General features: G+C 45.7%; 4 protein-coding genes across 4 annotated transcripts; 1 reads left to right on the top strand and 3 right to left on the bottom strand.

The window, feature by feature from the left end:
- Positions 1-233: 233 nt before the first annotated feature.
- On the bottom strand, positions 234-2,523 carry LOC114432124 (uncharacterized). The gene is made up of 6 exons (XM_028399938.1): positions 2,446-2,523; positions 1,608-1,770; positions 1,308-1,409; positions 1,095-1,220; positions 588-629; positions 234-517 (listed from the first exon to the last, which is right to left on the bottom strand). Exons 2-6 carry the CDS (start codon positions 1,761-1,763, stop codon positions 326-328), a joined length of 618 nt encoding a protein of 205 aa, XP_028255739.1. The 5' UTR covers positions 1,764-1,770; positions 2,446-2,523; the 3' UTR covers positions 234-325.
- Positions 2,524-2,999: 476 nt separating this feature from the next.
- On the top strand, positions 3,000-9,051 carry LOC114432108 (bestrophin-3-like). Its single transcript, XM_028399910.1, has 14 exons — positions 3,000-3,203; positions 3,279-3,446; positions 4,183-4,277; positions 5,058-5,145; positions 5,226-5,371; positions 5,683-5,837; positions 6,153-6,230; positions 6,354-6,506; positions 7,016-7,096; positions 7,188-7,339; positions 7,467-7,557; positions 7,639-7,757; positions 7,839-8,090; positions 8,188-9,051. The coding sequence occupies exons 2-14, from the start codon at positions 3,295-3,297 to the stop codon at positions 8,573-8,575; spliced, it is 1,950 nt and encodes a 649-aa protein (XP_028255711.1). The 5' UTR covers positions 3,000-3,203; positions 3,279-3,294; the 3' UTR covers positions 8,576-9,051.
- An 89-nt stretch (positions 9,052-9,140) lies between these two features.
- On the bottom strand, positions 9,141-11,859 carry nots (nothepsin). Its single transcript, XM_028399926.1, has 9 exons — positions 11,745-11,859; positions 11,431-11,611; positions 11,110-11,227; positions 10,836-10,954; positions 10,556-10,755; positions 10,048-10,173; positions 9,753-9,897; positions 9,409-9,507; positions 9,141-9,317 (listed from the first exon to the last, which is right to left on the bottom strand). Exons 1-9 carry the CDS (start codon positions 11,798-11,800, stop codon positions 9,141-9,143), a joined length of 1,221 nt encoding a protein of 406 aa, XP_028255727.1. The 5' UTR covers positions 11,801-11,859.
- Positions 11,860-12,299: 440 nt separating this feature from the next.
- cct2 (chaperonin containing TCP1, subunit 2 (beta)) lies at positions 12,300-20,207 on the bottom strand. Its single transcript, XM_028399918.1, has 16 exons — positions 20,103-20,207; positions 19,166-19,240; positions 18,998-19,063; positions 18,783-18,894; positions 18,556-18,632; positions 18,365-18,477; positions 18,081-18,283; positions 17,896-17,996; positions 17,685-17,812; positions 17,487-17,590; positions 17,192-17,311; positions 16,950-17,078; positions 16,566-16,669; positions 16,372-16,471; positions 12,747-12,888; positions 12,300-12,673 (listed from the first exon to the last, which is right to left on the bottom strand). The coding sequence occupies exons 1-16, from the start codon at positions 20,103-20,105 to the stop codon at positions 12,643-12,645; spliced, it is 1,608 nt and encodes a 535-aa protein (XP_028255719.1). The 5' UTR covers positions 20,106-20,207; the 3' UTR covers positions 12,300-12,642.
- Positions 20,208-21,542: the final 1,335 nt, after the last annotated feature.

Here is a 21,542-nt window from a genome sequence, read left to right as displayed (position 1 = left end):
TGATGCATTCAAGGACCATCGGAAAGTAGGAAGTCAGAAAAATCTCTTTACGAAGTTTATTATTACAGTTTGTTTAAACAATTTCAGCATTTATGGGTTTATTTTGGGATTAAACTGTTGTCCTGACACACACGTACATGCAGACAGCACATGAAACATGCAAATATCAATCCCAAACTACAAACCGAACATGGAGTGAGATTCTGCTACGAAGAGATGACACATGGAGGTGCTGTGTTTGAACATTTATTTAGAAAAAAGCAGATTTAACAGCATCATTTCAAAACACTAACAAATATTCAGTGAAATATTTCATAGAAACAGATCAGATTGTTAGATGTGTACTCTGATTATTGATCCCTCTGCTCTCTGTACTGTGTGTATTGCACTCTGAATACTCTCCGTTGCAGGGGTGTGTTTGTTTTATGTCTCCGTTTGTCAGCAGCAGGTCCATGTACGCGCCTGTTACCAGATTCTCCTTTGAAATGCTGAGCTGCTGCATCAGATCCTCGGCCACCTGCAAGACAACGAAAATGGGGATGGACTCCACCACTCTGAGTCTGACAATCCAAACAGTCCACACATACCTGCTGTCCCTCTGCCACTGTCTGCTCCGGCCTCATCACCACCTGAACACACACAGATCGTTCAGTCACAGTTTACATCTGCAGCTCTGGACCGATGTTCACACAGTGATGTCTGTCGCTCGCAGTCACAACGCTTTTATGACAAACAGACGCACAACACACAGATAAATTAAACCAGAGTCAGCGTCATCCTGTGTCCGCACACTGAGGAAAGAGACATCCTTTATGACTTCCAGCTGTAGCTGTTCTTTTTAGGAATTATTCAGATTTATGACATAATTTTAATAACAAAATACGCAAACACAAATATGTGACTTCTGTATAAATGTCAGAGATATGCTTTTAGAGAGTGACTGAGATCCAGTCATGTGACTTTCTTCACATACTTCCTGGTACGCTCATACAGGATGAGCATCAAAGTGTTAAACTCTGAAAACTTAATTCATTCCAAAGCTTCTGCTATGAAACATCATGTATCAGAGTGTGCATGTGTGTGTGTGAGCTCACCTCCAGCTCCATGTAGTGTCCCAGTCCTTCCACTGTGTCCAAATGGACTCTAGTCTGACCAATCAGAAACAGGCGTCGCTCCTTCCGCACCTCCCCTTTAACCCCGAGGGCGTCTGACAGCACAGTCTGAACATAGATACTGATCATTATCATTAATGTACAGATTATTATTATTGTTATTAAAGTGTTTGATTTATCTATCCTGTGACAGACCTGGAGGCTCTGTGGATCGCTGGTCGGACTGATGGAGTAACGGGACAGTTTGGGACCGTCAGTGTCTGGACGCTCATAGAAGATCAGCTGACCTGACCCGTTCTAACAAACAAACAAACAACAAATGGTTAGTGTTTATCTCCCAGCAGCCACCAGAGGGAGCCCACGGCCCAGTCTGTGCTGCTGAAGCTCCATTCACAGTACAGCCTCTCTCTCTCTCTCTCTCACACACACACACACACACACACACACACACACACACACACACACACACACACACACACACGACCCTTTATTTACCTTGAGGTCCCGCAGCTTCAGCCGTCCTCTGCTGCAGGTGAAAAAGGTGTCATGCTGCCTGATGATCGTGCCCTCTGACTGGCTGAGCTGTGCGGCCTTCTGCGCAAACTCCACCGGGTCGCTCACTTTGGCTTTAATTTCCACATTGGAAGGCATGGCTCCACTGAGCATGCACAGAAATAACACGTGCTTATTTTCTACAGAAATGATTTTTTTAATGAAATATTATTGATCCTAAACTGAGCACCAAAATGTAAATGACTGCTTCTTACAGCCTCCAGATTTGATCCTTTCTCTTTGTTGTACATGACAGAAAACAAACTTTCAACGTTGAAGTAAAATACATTTAGAAGCTCATAAATTTGACATTTTTATAAATAATTGATCAAGAATATCAGCTACAACGCGTCAGTTTTTTTCCACATTACTTCACATATTGTTCTCTGTTACATTATACAATGTGTAACAGAGAAACTAATGAACACTTAAAATAATGCTCTTACTTCTGTCATGTAGTAATATAAGTTAGCTAAAGTCAGTAAGTGGCGGTCAGGTTTCTGTCAGGCTCAAGTATTCTGTCGGTGGTCCCTCAGTAAGACGCTGCTGGACAGAAACTCAATGTCCAACATCCATCCTGAACCTAAGCTCCCCGCGGCCTGCGGTTAGCGTCCCTCTCATGTTAGCAACAAAACAAACATCAGAGCTAAGGTAAGGTAAGGATGCTAACACTTTTTTAGCCAGAGGCTAACTGCGGCTGCTAGCCGCTACATTGAACACCGCGCACAGTTCAGCTGCAACACAGACTGCTTCAGACGGAGTAAATAGTTTGTTTTCTTACGTGTTTTGTTGTTGTTTGTCTGCGCTTAATTTTACCGCGAAATGCTTTTCTTCGGGGCGGAGCGAAGACAGCCGGAAACACACGAAAGCAACTAGCCAATCAGGAGCGTGAAATTACATCACTTCCTGTTTGGAAACCTCGGGCGAAAGAGAAGAGAAGAGGTCTCACTCTGTTTTTTTCTGCTGCGCCAAAATAACTAACAAAAACTTTTTTAGACGTTTTTTTAGTTTAAACACAACTAAAGTTTGACTATTAACCCTTTTAATTACAGTTTATTCATGTTGCCGAGGTGGAATTAACCTCCTGGGGGACTGATTTCTGTAGTTTAATTTGATGAAGCTGAATTTATCATTGTAAAACAGAGCTTTAGTTGTTTTAATTATTATTATTTGTGTTCAGTCTTAATAAAATTATAGTGTCTCATGCTGCTGACTGCTGTGACATCACGTTGTTGATGATACTATTTCTGTTTATACATGTCTACTTCACTATCTAAGCCAACACACACACACACCAGAAACATGACTACATTTAGCTCGTTGGCTCATCAATATAACTCTGTGTGTGTGTGTGTGTGCGCGCGCGCTCTATCAGGCATTACTGGGCAACTGGACAGCATCATGGTGGAGAGACACAGGGAGCGAGAGAGCATCAGATAGAGAGAGTGAAAGAGACAGACAGAGAGAGAGTGGGTGGCATTTGGTGGAAGAGGCAGCCTGATGAAAAGCTCTGCTGAGAAGGAACCACAGGCATTTTCTGTGAGTAGAGTAGAGATATTTTTGGGGGGGGATTCTGACTGGCTCCATCTGGACTCAGGTGTGTGTGCTCCTCAGGTCGGACTGCCTCAGGATGACCGTCACTTATTCCAGCAAAGTTGCCAACGCCTCCTTTTTGAGCTTCCACCGACTGCTGCTGCGCTGGAGAGGGAGCATCTACAAGCTGCTGTACCGAGAGTTCCTCCTGTTCGCTCTACTCTACACAGTCCTCAGCGTCGTATACAGGTCACACACACACACAAAGGGCACATGGGTCAGTGGATCTGTGAACATCATGGGGGGGGGGGTCAGGGATATGCAATTTATTATTTAAAAAAATGGTGTATTCCTGTTTACATTGATCTTTGTTCAAGAGGTCAGTTTTCTGATCAGATTGTTATTGATTTGTTATTTAAATTAACATGTGACTATCATCAGCACTTTTAAGTGTAAGTGCCAGAAACAGTGTGAACTGTACTGACTATACTCCAGTGACACTCTGGGAATGCTAGAGTTAAATTTATGTTTCAGCATAATTAAAGAGTTAATGATGAAGGTTATGGCCAGATAAGAGCAGAAATAATGACTGTTACTGAGCTAGTTTAGTGTTCTTGGCTGTTATTTAATAGCATGTAGGGTGTGTCCACAGCCACAAGATGGCAGTAGCTGGGTTACGTCTGTCTGCATGTACGAGGGGGGGAGACAGCAGGTGGGACCTTGATGCTACATCTCCCGCTTCAGAAATTGTATTTCAAGCAGCACCCCTATGACTGAAAGATGGAGCTGCCTCAAGCTGCAGTTCCTCAAGTGTCCACTAGAGGTTGCATTCAAAACATAGTCAGTCCCCACAGACCTCCATGTCCAAGCACAGCCATGTTAGAAACACAGAGTTGGAAGTCCTGGTCAGCTGCTGATGAGGAACTAAAGAACTTTGTGTAGTCGCCAAGTGTTGGTTTTGACGTCTGCGTCCTCTGTCCGCCAGGCTCGTCCTCTCAGACCACCAGAAGAGATTGTTTGAGAAACTTTCCATGTACTGTGACAAATACGCTGAGCAGATCCCTGTCACCTTCGTCCTGGGTATGTTTACCAGCACTTTACTCTTTGTGCCACCTGGAGCTCAGTGAATAAATACATGTACACACTCACGATCAGACTACAGTGATGTGATGGTGCAGCAACTGGACGTCAGATTTAATGCAGAACAGCATCTTTTTTTTTTTTTAAACTTTATTAGCATCTTCAGTTTTAAAGATAAAAGTGTGTTTTTGGTGTTTATTTACAACTAAAATGCCCTCTGAAGAAACCTGATGTGACACTGTCATTATCGGCCTACCCTCCCAGAATGCACTGCTAATGCTTCCCAGATTACAGACCTGTCAGACTCACAGGGGACCCAAGACAAACTCCACTGATATGTGTTATTAATAATTACAGGATCATGAGTCCTCTGAGAGCAGGACTCATTCCTCACTCAGGCTGACTGAGAGTTAAATGTGTGTTTGGAAATTAAAACATAAATAGTGCGTTTAAAGACAACTATAAACTGTAAAATGGCTGTAAGTGTGCTTCCTGCTCGGTTAGAGAGAGGCTGACAGACAACAGACCCGGGGTTTGGTTGCCTCATTAGCAGGCTGCTAATGGAAACGGATCATTAAAGAGCAGAGAAAGCTAAAAGCTGGATGAGTGTTTGTGTAGCTGAGCTCCACCCTGATTAGTATCAGTGTGTCCCCAGGGGGCCTCAGGAGGTCCTCATCCTGAGTAATATTACAGTAGACTTTCACAGGAAGCAGTATTACAACAGTATGTGTTAATTTGAGGAGTGTTCTTTTCCTGACTGGATCCTGTCTTTGTTTTTAGGCTTTTATGTGACTCTAGTGGTGAATCGATGGTGGAATCAGTTTGTTAACCTGCCTTGGCCTGACAGACTCATGTTCCACATCTCCAGGTACATTCACAGCCTCTATACTGCCCCCTACATGCAGACACCGGAACTACAAATACACATTATTTCTGGCTTCTCTCCAGCTGTGTTCAGGGAAAAGATGAATACGGCCGCCTGCTGCGCCGGACGTTGGTTCGATATGTCAACCTGACGTCACTCCTCATCTTCCGCTCCGTCAGCACGGCCGTCTGCAAACGGTTCCCGACCATGGACCACGTGGAGGAGGCAGGTTAGACCCTGGCCTGTGCCACCATGTGACTTTATACTGAACATGTCTGAGCTGAGCTGGTGAAAGTCAGAGGGAGGTCAGCTCCTTCCCGGCTCTGGTTGTTCCTTCCTGTGACTGGCTGATATGCCCTCTGGGACTGCCTCATTACCAACTGGTCAGAGTAGCACTGCAAGCAGCGGGGGTGATGACCGGTCTGATCCTGTTTTGTTAGAGGTTAAAGACCTCAGACTGCGACTGCAGTTTAGTTCTGCTTTCTTATGTCCTTTAGACTTTAAACCACTCAAACACCACCTGTGTGTGTTCACCTGCAGGCTTCATGACTCCTGAGGAGAGGAAGGTGTTTGAGAACATTCGCTCTCCTCACCTCAAGTACTGGATCCCTGTCGTCTGGTTCTCCAACCTGGCGTCCAAAGCTCGACAGGAAGGACGCATCCAGGACAGCATCGACCTGCAGAACATTCTCAATGTAACTCAGAGCGGTTCATTTTGTGTCGCACTAATGTAGCAACATGGCGTAGCAAACAGGATTATTATAACAAAACAGTAGCTAACACAAGAAGCTAGCAGCTTAGCAGGGTTCCTGACACTTGTTCCACCTGAGTCATTAGAGTACTGACAGACAGACAGACAGGCTCTTCTGAGACTCATTCATCCTTCAAAACCACTTTAGAGCCCTGTTAGGCTGTGACCACACCGAGCAGCGATGTGGGTAATGTGACACTCAGATGACTCCCAGTGGGGCGGGTGAGAAACTCAGCTGCTGTTTCCTGTCTGTGTTCAGGAGATGAATCTGTTCAGGACGTGGTGTGCAACTCTTTTTGGCTATGACTGGGTCGGCATCCCGCTGGTCTACACGCAGGTCCGTCCCACATCTGTCACAGTAACATGTTTAGGTTGGACCTAATCTGATCAGTAATCATCACTCTAACTGAATCAGAGCTCCGAGTCTCCCACACAGATCTGCCTCTCTCTCTCCTTTCAGGTCGTCACTCTGGCGGTCTACACCTTTTTCTTTGCTTGTCTGATTGGTCGACAGTTTCTCGACCCCGCCCAACGCTACCCGGGTCATGACCTCGACCTTTATATCCCCATCTTCACACTGCTGCAGTTCTTCTTCTACTCTGGCTGGCTGAAGGTCAGAACACAGAACTAGCTTCCCAGCCGTGAGCCAAGTTGTAGTAATTGTGTTATTACATCTGAATCAAATTACATTACATTAGCATAAAGCAGCATTAAAGTGACAGTGCCATCTTATGGCTGTAATTATAATGAGATCAAAGTGGAACGTCTGTATGGAGGAGTTCAGGGTGGATGAGCAGGTCAACACAGGAGTTGTTGAGCTGTTTTTCACCTCTTGTCCTGGTTTATTAATAACACGTCATATAAAGTTATTAATAACTCACTTAGTAGAAATGAGCCCGACGTTCTGACTGAGGGACGGAACAGGCCTCGGTCTGTCTTTGTTTGATCTGTAAAGTTTGGGACTAAAATAATCTAAAATGTGGGCGCAATATTGATCCAGATCAACACCGATGACTATTTCTGAGCAACAGCGCCCTCTGTGGGAAACAAAAAGAGAGAAATTAAAAGAACCTAAAGGTTGGCGTGAGTTCAGAAGGCGCTTTGTTTGTGTCCTGCTGTCAGGTAGCTGAACAGCTGATCAACCCATTTGGAGAAGATGACGACGACTTTGAAGCGAACTGGATCATCGACAGGAACCTACAGGTCAGACGCCTGCATCCCGTTCTTGTCTTTCTTTTCTCACACAAGGAGGCGGAATACATGATGTTACTTCCGGTTTACCTGTCCTTCCAAGGTGTCTCTGCTGGCAGTGGACGAGATGCACATGAACCTGCCCCACATGACCAAAGACATTTACTGGAACGACTGCGATGCGCGCCCGCCATACACACTCGCCGCCGCCGACTACTGCATCCCTTCGTTCCTCGGCTCCACCACCGACATGGGGTCAACACACACACATTTATTTTACGTCTGTTGGTTGTATCCGAGTGCTTAACCCTTGTTACTTCATGTCAAAAAGACATTTTGAAGTGTACGTGAAGTTTGAACTTTTGTCCGACATCTCCTCCAGACTGTCCGACATCCTGCAGTTTGATGATTCTGACATCATCGACAGTCATCAGCTGCAACGGGACATCATCATGGCACGGCGCCAAGAGTCGGTATGACGGAACCTTTAACCATCATTGTCATCTGAATTATTTATGAAGTTGGTCGGCACAGAATCTGGTTAAACGTTTCAGGTTCTGGGTCGAGTCCGCCGCCTGCTCAGTGTCCAGGAGCTCCCTGACCTCCGCCCTCCCCGTCCGATCTTTAAACGCCACAGCAGTGATGCAACGGGCAGCTTCTTCCCAGACTTCAGGTATGAGTGCTACTAACGTGGTGCTCGTCAATAATTAACCAAGTGGACATTTTCTATTGGTTGGCTTTTAAACCCATGCAGGCTGAATGCAGGTCCAGAGGACATGGCTCCACCCTCCTCCTTGTCGATAGCCCCGCCGTCTATGGACACCCTCTCCACGTTGAGAGAAGTCAGCAGCAACCCGCCCTCCCCTGAGAGCTCGCACTCTGCGGTCTTCCCCCAGCTCATCATCAGCCCGCCGCTGTCAGGTGACAACAACATGGATTCATCTGGCAAAGCTCAGAATGGTCTGGATCTTTCTCCCACAGAGGAGCCAGGATCAGAAACTCCGAGGTGAGTGGCATGTTTTTCTGCTGTGTTTTAAGGTAAACTGGTTTCTGAAACTCCTTCCACTCCTTTGACATCCTCCTCTGGTCTGATCCACTCTCAGTGTGTCCAGGACTGTCTCTGTCTGTTGTTCCCCAACTCAACTGGGACCCAAACAATTCCGCTGGACAACACTCAATGGTCCAAGTCATCCACCAGCCCGGCCAAGGGGGCGCCAGTTCTCCCTCCAGTTCTCAAGGCAGACTTCAAAGGCATCAGTCCGCAGCCTGCCAAGTCCTAAGGGCCTGGGCCGGAGGAAGCGAGGCCTGGCACGATTCCAGTCCCGTCATCCACGTGGTCCAACCACAAGCACTCTGCAGCTCCCCGAGCCAGATTATGACCACAACTTTGAAGGAGTGACAGGGACTGAGGATGAGGAGAAGGAAGGCACCAACAGCAGCAAGGAGGACATCACAAACAGCAGCTCCCAATCACGCGGGGGCAAGGAGTGACCATAACGACCCCCCATTCCAACCTGCTGTGTTTTCCACTAATGCGTCTGTGTGTATGTGTGTCTTTGTGTGTGTCTGTGTGTCCTTGTGTGTGTCTGTGGGTCAGATTCAGTGAGGGTCACAGTAAACGTGGGCTGAGAGCAGCTTTCCGGAGAATCATGTTTATCACATAAACAGACGTCTGTCTGGACTGGACTCTGCTGTAGGAGCCTCCATTGAGGGTGGGTTTGAGGGTGGGTGTGGCCTTCTCTTGTTGGTGCTGCAGAAGTCACACTGTCCTTTAAGCCTTAATGAGTTACTGTCATCAGTAGATGTGACATTAACAACTGATGATATGCTGTCTCAATGACATCAGGGTTTCCTGAACGCCCCCTAGTGGCCAAACAGGCATCTTCTGTCTCTGTGTGATGTGGTTTTTCACTTTATTTGTTGCTGCCAAGTCTTTAAGAACTTTTACAAATAAAATGTTCACTGAAGTGTTGTTGTGTCACTGCACACACAGAATTACCAAACACTGCATTAACTGTACATTTTATTGAGCACACAGTTGAGGGTTAACACAGCATTATTGGTCAGCTGGGTGCTTAGCGGGGGCCAAGCCGACCCGGTCATGTCCTCTGTCGAAGATGCTGTAGAACTCTGTTAGGAATACATCTCCCAGAATCCACACGGGGCCTTCAGGGGAAACGATGTCCACAGGCTGGAAACCACTGTAACACAACTCCCTGCCGGCGAACATCTCCTGATGACGACAGAAACACAAAGAGCTTCAGGTGTCTCAGGACATCGAAAGTCAAAACACAGAGCAAAGACAATCAGTAACCCTTCCTCACCTTCCTGACGTACTGCTCTGCAGTCAGTGTGTGCTCTCTTCCACCGAGGCTGAAGGTCACGTGAGGTAAACTGGACAACCGCACACAGTCAATGAGGAACTGGAAAACACACAGAAGTGGTGTTCACATGTCTCTCCCTCATCACTACATATGACCAGTCCAGCTCCAGTTTGTATTCAAACCAGGTTTACATGGCTACCCTGGCAACAGAGCGGTAATTCACAAGTGTAGGCCAGGATATGACTACCATGAGAATTAACTTCTGATCGTATTAATAATCTGGTAAACCTGCCTCATCTCATAGAATACTCATAAGTCTACGATTTAATGAGATTAGGTTTAACCTCTCCAATATTTGTGGGCGTGGCTCCAATCAGCTGCTGGAGACTGAGGATGTCATTAGTTGGTCCGGCAATGAGGGACGTTCCAGTATCAATGATCGCCTGGCACCCGTGAGGACAGAACGAGCTGCTGCCCTGCACCGCTATGCTGAAACACACACAGAGACCACCATCACACGGTCTGTAGGGTTGTAAGGAGGCGCATGTTCCTGTTGGTTCAGCTTTGCTGCCCCCTGGTGTTTGCTGTGGTGTGGCGTGATGTTGGATGCGGCTACCATAAAACAAAGACATCATTTACCTGTCCATCTTAATCTGCCAATAGCCTTTACTGGTGACAGGCAGCCAGGTGATTGGTCCGGTGTACAGCGCTTCATCTGTTCCACCAAGCAGCAGTTCTCCTTCAGGACCGGCACTGTTGGTTCTCCTGTAGAGACAAGAAACACAAGACAGACCCTGTTTCTTTGTGTCGAGCCTGATGTCTCCCTGAATCCTCCACCGTAAATACTTGTAGTTATGCTTGAACCAGGAGGAAGGAAACCATGACCTGACCTAAAATGGTTTGAACAATCAGGTTCTGGCCTCCGTTAAACTATTATGTTGACATTTTAGAACCTCCTGTGACCTAAATCTAAAATCTAAATCTCTTCACAGGTCCCTGAACTTTTGTAATCCCCTGAAACCCTTGGAGAACTCTTTATCTCCTAGTCTTTCCTGAAACTGAGGGTTACTGTCAGAATCTCCTGCACACCCTGGACCAACAAGATGTATCCCTGATCTGGACCTTCTGCAGTAGTTGTTGGATGCACCTGCTGAGGTAGAAGGAGAACACTGGCTCATCTACGATCTTCTGCGTTAACATGTTGTCAAAAACGGGGTTTCCGAGGACCTCTGCTAGAGATCGGTAAGCCAGTCCCAGAACACCGTCGAACTTCGCCATCACAAATGTTGCACCGGGTTCGTACACAGACTCCCCGAACTCTTGGTTCAAGGTGACCAGACCCCCAATCTGGAACAGAGGATGAGAAATGCACCTTTTGAATTACAGACTCATGTACTTTGTTGTACAGTTGTGGATCTCTTCTTGACCTTCAGTGTGTCTCTGGCCATGACTCCCAGCAGGTGTCCTGATCCATAATTAATCCCAAACATCCGGCCATCATGATGGAAAGTTGTTGACTCAAACGCCATAAAACGCTTGTGCAGCGCTGTGAATGCACACACACACACTCAGACACACATAGACTTTGAACTTCACCACCTGAAACAACCTGAACCAGAGTCAAGCTGCCCCGACCTCCAGAAATACATCAAATATCAAACACAGACACTCAAACACGGGCTGTGTATGGTGCTGCCGTACCGCAGGCCTCGCTGACGCAGTAGGATGATGGCACCCACAGGTCGGCCGATCCTGTGTCAAAAATAACAGAGAAGTTCTGCTCTGGAGTCCCCAGACTGATCTCACCATAATACTGAGCCTGAAACGAGCAGAGAGTGCACTGACTAATGTAGGAATTCATATTTTGACACCATCTTCTGGTAATAACAAGAACTACAGCTCAGTTTCCCTCCAAACATAACACAAATCTGTTAAAGTAACACCTGAGCTGCTGGTTCAGCACCCACTGGACTGGTGGTCCACTTAAACACACACACACAGAGCTGCAGCAAACGCTCTTACGTCCATGAAGTTGTAAAGCTTCTCACTGGCTTTTCCCAGCCTCAGCGAAGGCGTCCCAGGCGGGAAGCACTGAGCGTAGCGGCGGTTGAACATGTCAGGGCGGTGATCCTTCAGGAACTCTGTCAGCATCCCACTGGCTCGCAGCTGCATCCGGGCTGAAGGCATCCGCCTGAGAGGGACCCTGAGGAAGAACACTTCAGACACTTAAGACACATATACAACAAACACAGCAACATCTCCTAACAACCGCACAAAATCTGAGAACCATATGTTGGTGGCTGCAAGTCAAACATATGAAACAGTTTTTGTCCCACCTGACCAGCGCTGAGCTCGTCCATGTCAGCAGCAGTAGCAGCAGCAGCCTCAGCATGTCTGTGTCAGTCTGCAACTGCAGGCTGGCAGCCGATGAAGACCTTTATCAGAGCAAACGTCAGTCTGATTGGATCTGAGGATCTGGTTCAACTGTGAAAAAAATCCACCCACAAAATCCCAGACAGAGAAACTGCCACACACACCTGCTGTAAAATAAAGTATGCAGGCATCATTTTTATGATTTTCTGCAACATTTAAGAATCAAAATTACAGAAGAGTTACAAGAATTTGGAAAATTTACTTAACATTTAAAATAGAGGAACATTCAGTATTAGTTCAGATCAGATCAGTCTGTTGAATGTTTGCCGTTTTCTGTATAAACCGGTTTAATCTGAAACTTTTTAGTTTGTTTAAATGTCATTTTATCATCTTGCATGTTGACTAGTTTTTTTTTCCCCGTCATCAGGTCAGAGTGACTCAGACCTCAGAATCAACAAACTGAAGTTACTCAACCACTAAGAGAAGCAGATTTAAACTAAAGACAACAGACACTCAGCTGATGAGGACAGGTTCTTTATTTATTTCAGTAAACAAACAAACGTCTTTTCTTAATGTCGGCACCGACCGGCTGACGTTAGCATAACAGACCTCCAGCAGCTACTGCTAGCATCACAAACAGCTTCACATTCAGTGTTATTGTTGACCAGATTTTGTTCTGCTAGCATTGCATACTGCTGAAGTTAGCTGCCAGCTAGCCTGTGCAGCGCGTCCACAGTTAAAGTTTAACACAGAAAAAAACAACAGCGGAGCGTTCCTTTAACTTGAACTACACAGAGGTGATAAATAAAAAACTGATTCCTCCCCGTTCATCCTCAGCTTCCTCAGTTTCCTCCTCTTCCTCTAACAGGGGTGATGGTCGGGAACTCTCTTCCTACAAAGACAAACAACAGTCAGTAAACAGTCAACCACAGTGGATCTTTTGTCTTCGTTGTGAGCGGACGCACCTCGGAGCAGCTTTGATGATGTTGTCCACTCTGATGATCATCTCTGCGGCCTCGGAGGCACTCAGCAACACCTGCCGCTTCACCTGGAAGGACTCTGTGATGCCGAGCTCTGCCATGTCTCCAATCGTGCCTTCAGCCATGTCTGCAGGGAAAAATGAACTCTCAATTTCTAACACAAGAAAACATTAAATTCACCGGAGCTGCCAGCAGCTACTGAGATCAGCTACGCTAGCTGCCTTAGCCGATGTTTAGCTGCTTAGATAACATGGAAGTACAATTCATATATTTCTGACCAGATAACACCGGGATAAAGATCAACAGCTAAACTTGGGTGGTGCTGAAAATTGGAAAAAAACACACAAAATGGCTCATTTTTAATAGAAAAGGTGAATGTGGACTGGATTCTTTTGAACCTTTATTACAGTCTTGGTCATGTCAAACATCAGTAAAACAATTGACTTTATTGCATTATTAGTTTTTGCACAGCACTGGATTTTCTTTTTTTCTCCCATTTTGTCCCATAGACTTACATTATAACCACACTTTTTTTGACTGCACAGCCATGGCACTACATAATCATGCATTCTTGATTGTTGGTGGTTTACCCTGTTGGTAGGAGGTAAAATTTGTGATTTTTACAGTTAACAACTTAATGACCATATTAATTAACCCTTTACCTGCAGGCCTGTGCTCATGTGGTGTAGTTTCTGGCTTGTATATGGAGTTATAGGGAGTATGTTAGCACATAATTGTGTGTCTACACACTGTGTGTGTATGTTAGATAGGAAGAGAGCCATTTGCACACTGATCTTGTTGTCTGTGAGTACACACAACCACAGAGTCTTCATAGTAAACAAAAACAAAGAAAGTGTTGCTATGCACGTGTGGCCCTTTGATGTCTACAGGTGCAGACTAAACAAAACAAAAAGGCAAGTGGTCTTACATGTGACCTTGTGGTCATTTGATGGTGAGAAGAGCAGAAAGCAACATGAAGAGAGGATTCACTTGTGCACAATCTCTGGAAATGATTGTGCAGCCTGGCTCTATGAAGGGCCAGGCTGTGAAGCTGTGAAGGCTGCACAAGTAGATCCGTCACTTGTTCACAAGTGAATCCTTCATTCATTCACAAGTGAATCCTTCACTCATGCACAGGTGAATCCTCTCTTCATGCTGCTTGCTGCTCTTGTCACCATTAAATGACCAGGAGGATGCATGCAAGTCCACTAGTGTTTTTGTTTTGTTTAGTCTGAACCTCTCAGCATCAAAGGGCCCGGCACTTACTTTTAGGGCTGCAACAAATTTACTTTACTTTACTAAACTACTTTTAATACTAATTTTAGTAGGGGACTAAACTGTAGATTAGATTTGGTTAGTCAATGATTATTTATTATGTTACCAAGTTATCTATCTATGATGTTTATTTAGTAACATGCACATGTACGTATAGTCGTGTGGAGCGCAACACACCATGGAAAAGGGGCACTTAGACTTCACTTAGAATAATTCAGTGATCTCAACTGAGACACTAACCTAAAAGTAAAGTCACTCTACTGGAGGACGTGTTTTCCGAAACCTAAAAAAAAACAAAAAAGAAACAGCTACTTTACCCATCCACAACTTCAGACGCCAGAACTCCTGGATGTTTTCATTTTACATGCTTATCCATCGCCGTTGTACGCCTGAATTAGGTACACTTCACTTACTTAGTAACTTTATTTTCCTGACTTTCCTTCCCTGACACCCAGACTTTAGATCATTGTGGTTTCAACTTTACTTCACTGCTCAAATTGAGCCAGAGCATCTCCCATAATTCATCTGTTTGACTTCTTCAGTGGTGGGTTGACTGAAGCTGGATCCATACTCCGCGAGACAAAGAGCGGAGAACGCACTCCACGGGTGGTAAGAGATACAAAAAAAAGGTCTTTTCCGCACTGAGGTACCATACTCCGCGAGACGCGTGTGTGCAGAACTCCTCATACGGCCCGCCCACTAAACTTAAGGAAAGACTTTACTGAGTTTTAACACACCACAAGGACTTGTGCCATGGCAAGAGGGCATTATACAGAGAGGGGGCCTGCAACAGCGTGAGATGTCCGGCGATGAGTTGTGAAAATGCGACATTAAAAGTAACAATAGCAAAGATTCAGTGTTTGTGCCTTTATGACCACATTTGCACATCTACTGTGTTCCAATGTGCCTGCAACACTTCAAACTGTCCGGTGATGAGCTGTGAAGATGCGACATTAAAAGTAACAATAGCAAAGATATACAGACATTGTTAACGAGCCTATTATGCCCGGGTATGTAGGAGTATATAGAATGGTAATAACAGTCACCATCTGGTATGTGTGAATGGCTGTCTGGAGTTATTGGTGACAAATCACCCTGACTTGCCTTTCTTTCTTTCTTTTATTGCTCATCATGCAAAACCGGTATGGTCTTATCTAAATCTGTTGAATCGGTGCTGTTTATACACCTACCTATATACCTGGAGAGGCTCTTACGCTTCTCCACCTTCATCACGCCCACAATAAATTCCGACCAATCACAGCATGGTTGCCGCACAGCCTTGAAAGACAAAGTTCGGCCCGGACCCTGTGCACAGGAGTGCGGATCAGCGGGCGGTCAGAGACAAAAAATGACGTCATTTTGTGGGCGTAACGTCTGCAGGGGGGGAAAATGTCTTTGTCTCGCGGAGTATGGATCCAGCTTTAGGAGGCAGATGGTGCAAAGAACGAAGCTACTGCCCCCAACCCGTCCTGGGGTGCATTTGATGACTGTGCACAATTCTATTATTAAATGCCTTTCAGGTTGCTTAATGATTATGAGGCATCAACAACAAAATTTTGTGTTGACAAAATGTAATTGTCATCGTGGTAGAAGTTCTCTATATGTTGCATTCCTACGTTCTTTGTTTTTGTTTACTCTATGAAAACTGTGGTTGTGTGTACTCACACACAACAAGATCAGTGTGCAAATGGCTCTCTTCCTATCTAACATACACACACAGTGTGTAGACACACAATTATATGCTAAAATACTCCCTATAACTCCATATACAAGCCAAAAACTACACTACATGAGCACAGGCCTGCGGGTAAAGGGTAAACCACCAACAATCAAGAATGCATGAATATGTAGTGCCATGGCTGTGCAGTCAAAAAAAGTGTGTTTATAATGTAAGTCTATGGGACAAAATGGGAGAAAAAAAGAAAATCCAGTGCTGTGCAAAAACTAATAATGCAATAAAGTCAATTTTTTTACTGATGTTTGACATGACCAAGACTGTAATAAAGGTTAAAAAGAATCCAGTCCACATTCACCTTTTCTATTAAAAATGAGCCATTTTGTGTGTTTTTTTTCCAATTTTCAGCACCACCCCTTATAAACTTGGTGATTAAAGGGTTAAAAGCCTGGGGGAAAATGATTTTTTCACTACTGTTGATTAGAACTGAAGTTAAATAAAAGGTCTATGCAAAAAATGTCAAAAAAATATTTATCCGATATATTTTCAAAACCGTTAAAGTTAGGGGACGTTTTTGTCCCGAACAACACATAAGGGTAGTGTTTGCGAACAGTCCATGAGGGTTAAATGATTCTCCGTCAGGTGATTCTGTTTACTCACTCAGTCCAAACATGGTCTTGTTCTCCTGATGTGCAGCTCTCAGCTGAGACACCAGGTCGGCGCTGTCATAGCCAGCGTTGTCTGCGATGATGGTTGGCAGCTGAAAGGAAAAAAAAAAGAACATTTAGAGATGCAGATTTTCCAGAAATAAGGAGAGAAAAACCCATAAAAAGCACATGAGGCAGCAGACATACCATCCTCAGAGCTTTGGCGAAGGATTCCATGGCAACGGCTTCCTTTCCTGGTGTCCGACTGGCCAGATCAGTCACCACCTTGGCCATCAGCATCTCGGAGCAACCTGATGAGGAGCAGACACACAATGTTCTTTATCCACTGTAACAGGGCAGTGCTGCAATTTCACCTTTGACCTGATGGTGGCAGCACTGGCTCAGTGTAAATTCAGTTAAACACAGTGACACAGTATAATGATGCTGTAACTGTTTCCCAACAAACCACCAATCACATTCTTTTATTTATTTATTTCACCATTGATGTTCATTTTGTCCAATTCTGGTGGAGAGGAGGGTCAAACTGAGGTCCCTGTCCCAGCAACAACCCCTGTGTGTGTGTGTGTGTACCTCCTCCGTAAACAGTGCGCGGCTCCTTCACTGTCTGAGCCAACACACACAGAGCGTCATGCAGCGAGCGCTCCGCCTCATCCAGGATCTGCTGGGTTGCTCCTCGCAGGACAATGGTGCAGGCCTCACCTGAGGGGGGAGGGGTCAAAGGTCAACAGTCTGCCCTCACAACCCAGGTCATTTATCAATGGACTGATTCAGTGTTTGAGAGTGTGTAAGTGTGCCCGTGCCCCCGCACATACCCATGGCAACTCCAGAGAAGTGGATGAGCATGTCCTCTCCAATCATCACCTCCTCGATCAGTTTACAGTGGCCAAGCTTCACCAGCTCAGGGTGGTCGAAGGTGGAGGTGATCTCTCCGCCTGATCAACACGAGATTTATGTTAAAAACTTTCACCAATGTGTAAATTTAGTAACATGACATGAAGTCAACCGTCAGAGGACAGAGAAAACAAAACTCAAGTTTGTTAATCTATCATCTATGACGTGGTTACAGATCCGTAGATGATGTTTTTGTGCGTGTGTGTGAATACAAACCAGTGACGAGTGCGAGGCGCTCCACGCCGGCGAAGTCTGCGTGCTCGATGGCCATGACACCTGCCTGAGCAAACAGCTGCTCTGGGTAGTTGTAAATCAACTGTCTGTGAGGAAAGAGAGAAAAATTATTAGAAACCAACCAACCAATCAATATGTCTTTGAGGAGCCTGTGAAGGTTGGCGCCCTCTTCAGGCTGACCTGTTGATGAAGCAGTTAATGCCGTGTTTCAGGATGCGGTCGACCTTCTCCTTCATCTTCTCCTTCTCAGCCAGTTCAATCTCAGCGACTTTCGCTGTTGAGTCTACTCGAACCCTGGAGCCGAAAATCTGAAACACAAACCCGCAGAGAGAGTGAGACGATCCTGTCAAACATGTCCTCACCTGAAGCCTGTGTGTGTGCGTGTGTATACCTTGATCTTGTCCGTGTCCATGCCAGTGTTGGCGATGAGGATGTTGGCGTTCTCCAGCCTCTTTGGTTGGTTCACTCCGATCTTCTTGTCCAACAGGAAACCTGGACAAGACACACACACACACGATGATACAGCACAGCAGCCAATCAGTCAGTGGTCTTCCCTGTGACATCACACAGCTTCACCTTCATCCAGGTAGGAGTCGGTGAGGCTGCCCCCCAGCTTCTTGATGACGTGGATGGCCTCCAGGTTCCCGGAGCCCTTTAGCCTCATGACGGCGTCCACGGCCAGCCGAGCGAAATGATCTTTGTGGTGAGTCAGCAGTTTGGAGGACAGCGTGGTGCGCGAGATGTTTAGCAGGTCTTCCTGGAAACGAGCCTGGTCGTTGCTATGGAAACCGAAGAGAGAGTGTTCAAGCATTTTATTTAAAAGCACATAGATCTGGTGGCGCAGCTTCATCTCGTCTCACCTGTGGTCCACAGCCGCCTCCCTCAGAGCCTCTCTGGCCACCTGTGTCGCCTTCCTCCAGCCAGCGATGATGGTCTGTGGGTGAATCTTCTGGGCAATCAGAAGCTCCGCCTCCTGCAATAGTAGCAGGGATGGTTTAAAGAGAAATGGATTTAAAATACAACAAACTGCATCAGACAGACAGGTTTTTACCCGCAGCAGCTCTGCAGCGAGCACGGTGACCGAGGTCGTCCCGTCTCCGACTTCATCGTCCTGAACCTTGGACATGTCTGTGGACACAAACGTTCTGTCAACAGCAGCACGAAGCACTAGACCCAAAGTAAGGAAGTTTATCATTGCAGCCGGAAACTGGAAAACCCGACAAAATCAGCTGACTTTCAGCTCCAGTGGTTCCTGAACCACTGAATGTCTTCACTCACCAACTAGGACTTTAGCTGCTGGGTTGTCGACTCCGATGGCCTTCAGGATGGTCGCTCCGTCATTGGTCACTGTCACTGTTCCACCTTTGCCTCCACCCAACAAGATCTTATCCTAAAGGAGGACATTGTTTGACGAGACATTAAAACATGAGTCCAAAATTCTACTCCTGCTCAAAGACAACACATCATCAGTGAATCTTTCTGAAATAACTGACCATTCCCTTCGGCCCCAGAGTGCTCTTCACCAGATCTCCGATTGCAATGGCACCGACAAAAGATGACTGCAGAGACAAACAAAGAATGCAGAACTTTAGATGTTAATGTGAAGGAGGAGAAAAAGTCTTTTATACTGAAAGGGTTAAATGCAGCCAAACAAAACGCACCAGTCGAGCAGTCTCTGCTTTTTCCTCATCAGCTCCATGTTTGAAGATATTGACTGGGGCCATCGATAAGGACGCCTGCAAAGCAACAAGCCGTCAATAACATTTTTTTTTTATATTTACTTTATTATTGTTTTAAATAAAAAAATTATTTACTTGAGTTGCAATTATCTACTTCATGAATAAAGTAAATATCTGTATTTTTAATTATTTTGTTCATATCCTGAGGTTTAACTTCAAATAAACAGAATACATCTCCAACAAAAAGTCAAATGAGCACTGGGCGTGTACAGAACTGTGTGTTCCGAGCACCCTTGAACGCAGCAGCAGCGCCCCTCCCCTTTGATCCTGGAAACCGCTAGAAGCTTTTAGACAAATAATTCAGGAACAGATCTAAAATATAAAACTAATGAGATCTGAGGGGCGCCTGGTGTTTGACTGAAGTTTAACTGTTGTGTTCATGTAATGATGTGTCTGTTAGTTAATCTTCCTGTTATATTTATGTACAATCATGCGTACTCGCTTGTTTGTCCCTCCCTGACAGCCACAAAGCCAAAGTGACAGTCTAGCCTAGCATGCTAACGAGCCCACCTAGAGAAAGAAGAACCGTTAGCCTGTAACAGACACGGTCGTACACGTTTAGGCGAGTGTATTATTAGCTGCAGCAGGGACAGCAGCTTCATAACAACTCATTAAAAGTCACAAAACTACAACAGAAGTGTTAGCTTAGCCGCTAGCGCATTCATAAAGCCCATGTGCTTGCTCGCCGGCGAGCACCGCTAAGCTAACAGAAAGCTAAACAGACGCTAAAACAGCAACAACACTTTGGAAGCTGTTGTGCGAGAATCTATGTGGTCCTCTCTACACAGGTCAGCGAAAAGCCGGGAGTTCTACCCGTCTCTGTCCGTGTAAAAATGAATAAATAGGAGTAAAAGCTCACCATGATGTCTGTGATTCAGGGCTGTCGCCGTGCACGCACACAGAAGAAGGGCTGGCCAGGGCCGTGACGCAGACACGCAAAAACGTGATGCTGCGTTCAGGCCACATCATAGAAATCACAGCATTGCTGCCATCTGCTGACTAAACCAGCCTCGGCTTTGATGTTAACGCCATATATGGTATTCAGCGGAGCGGGTGTAAGAGTTAAAGTATCCAAATATAAAGAAAAAAAACACTAAAACACAAAATAGTTAATAATTCATTCAGTTTCCTTTGGTTAACTTTAAACAACAACACTTCGGGATACATAAATAAATAACAATGACGTCAAGTGGCAAGTTGATGAAATAATGCTGCTGTCATGCAACAGAGGGTTCTAATATCTAATCTGTATTTTTATTTAAAAGACAAAATTCACTTGGGTGACAATCACATTTATTTTTTGGAAAAAATAAATATCTAAGTTTCTGTGATCCAGATATCACCGCCTCTTCTTCAGGCCCCGCCTCCTGCCTCTGTGATTGGCAGCCTCAACAGGCAGGCAGTAGATGTGCATGGGGAACTTCCTGAAGTAGCTGCTGACCCAGGGTCTGTGTGAAATAAGAGACAACCTGAAGCGCCTCTGGTACCTGAAATGCTCAGCTGTGTGTTTTTGTTTGCGTACTTGGCGACGCGCTGGCCGAGACTCAGGTAACACAGGTTTTGCCATAGCAGCTTGTTTTCCTGCTGGCGAAGGAATTCTGCTTCCTGCTGTCGCTCCACGTCCAGACGTACAGACTCCCGCAGCTCCGCCTCGATCACAGCCAGCTAAATCACACAGAGCACACAAAACACAGTGATGTAGCAGGTGTTAGCTAATCGGGTAATTCCATGCTCTGCCACAAGGGGGTGCAATGTAAGATTCTTGAATGCTGTACTACACACATGACAAATTCATCTTTGCTTTAAAAACATTTTTACTGATGGAATCAGGAAGTTGTGCGTCATGGTCGTACCTCCTCCAGTAGACTCCTGTTGTCCTCCAGCGTCCTTTGCTGGTTGTACAAAGCCAGGGAGGCGGGATCAGACAGACGCCTCTCTTCCTGCCGCTCCGCCAGCGCCGCCACACCTGGTTTACCTGCTGCACCTGTCGGCTGCTGCTGGATGATCGGAGGCAGGAAGCTCGTGCTGACGGAGAGAGAGAGAGAGAGAGAGAGAGAGAGATGAGTTCATATTTCACTTCATCATGTTGTAATCTGGTCGAGCAGCATGTGTGTGTGTGTGTGTGTGTACTGACTGACAGACCTAATGACCACACATATTGTGCTGATATCTAAGCCTCTCACATCGGTCTCAACAAAGACTCAAAGATGGACAGACACACACACTTCCCTAAACCAGCTTCCATTCAGATTTGTTGACAGTCGGGTCTGATCACAGTAATGTATCCTCATGCCAAGGT

This window comes from Parambassis ranga, chromosome 2, assembly GCF_900634625.1.
Source record: "Parambassis ranga chromosome 2, fParRan2.1, whole genome shotgun sequence".
Lineage (NCBI taxonomy): Eukaryota > Metazoa > Chordata > Actinopteri > Ambassidae > Parambassis > Parambassis ranga.
This window is presented reverse-complemented; position numbering and strand designations above follow the sequence as displayed.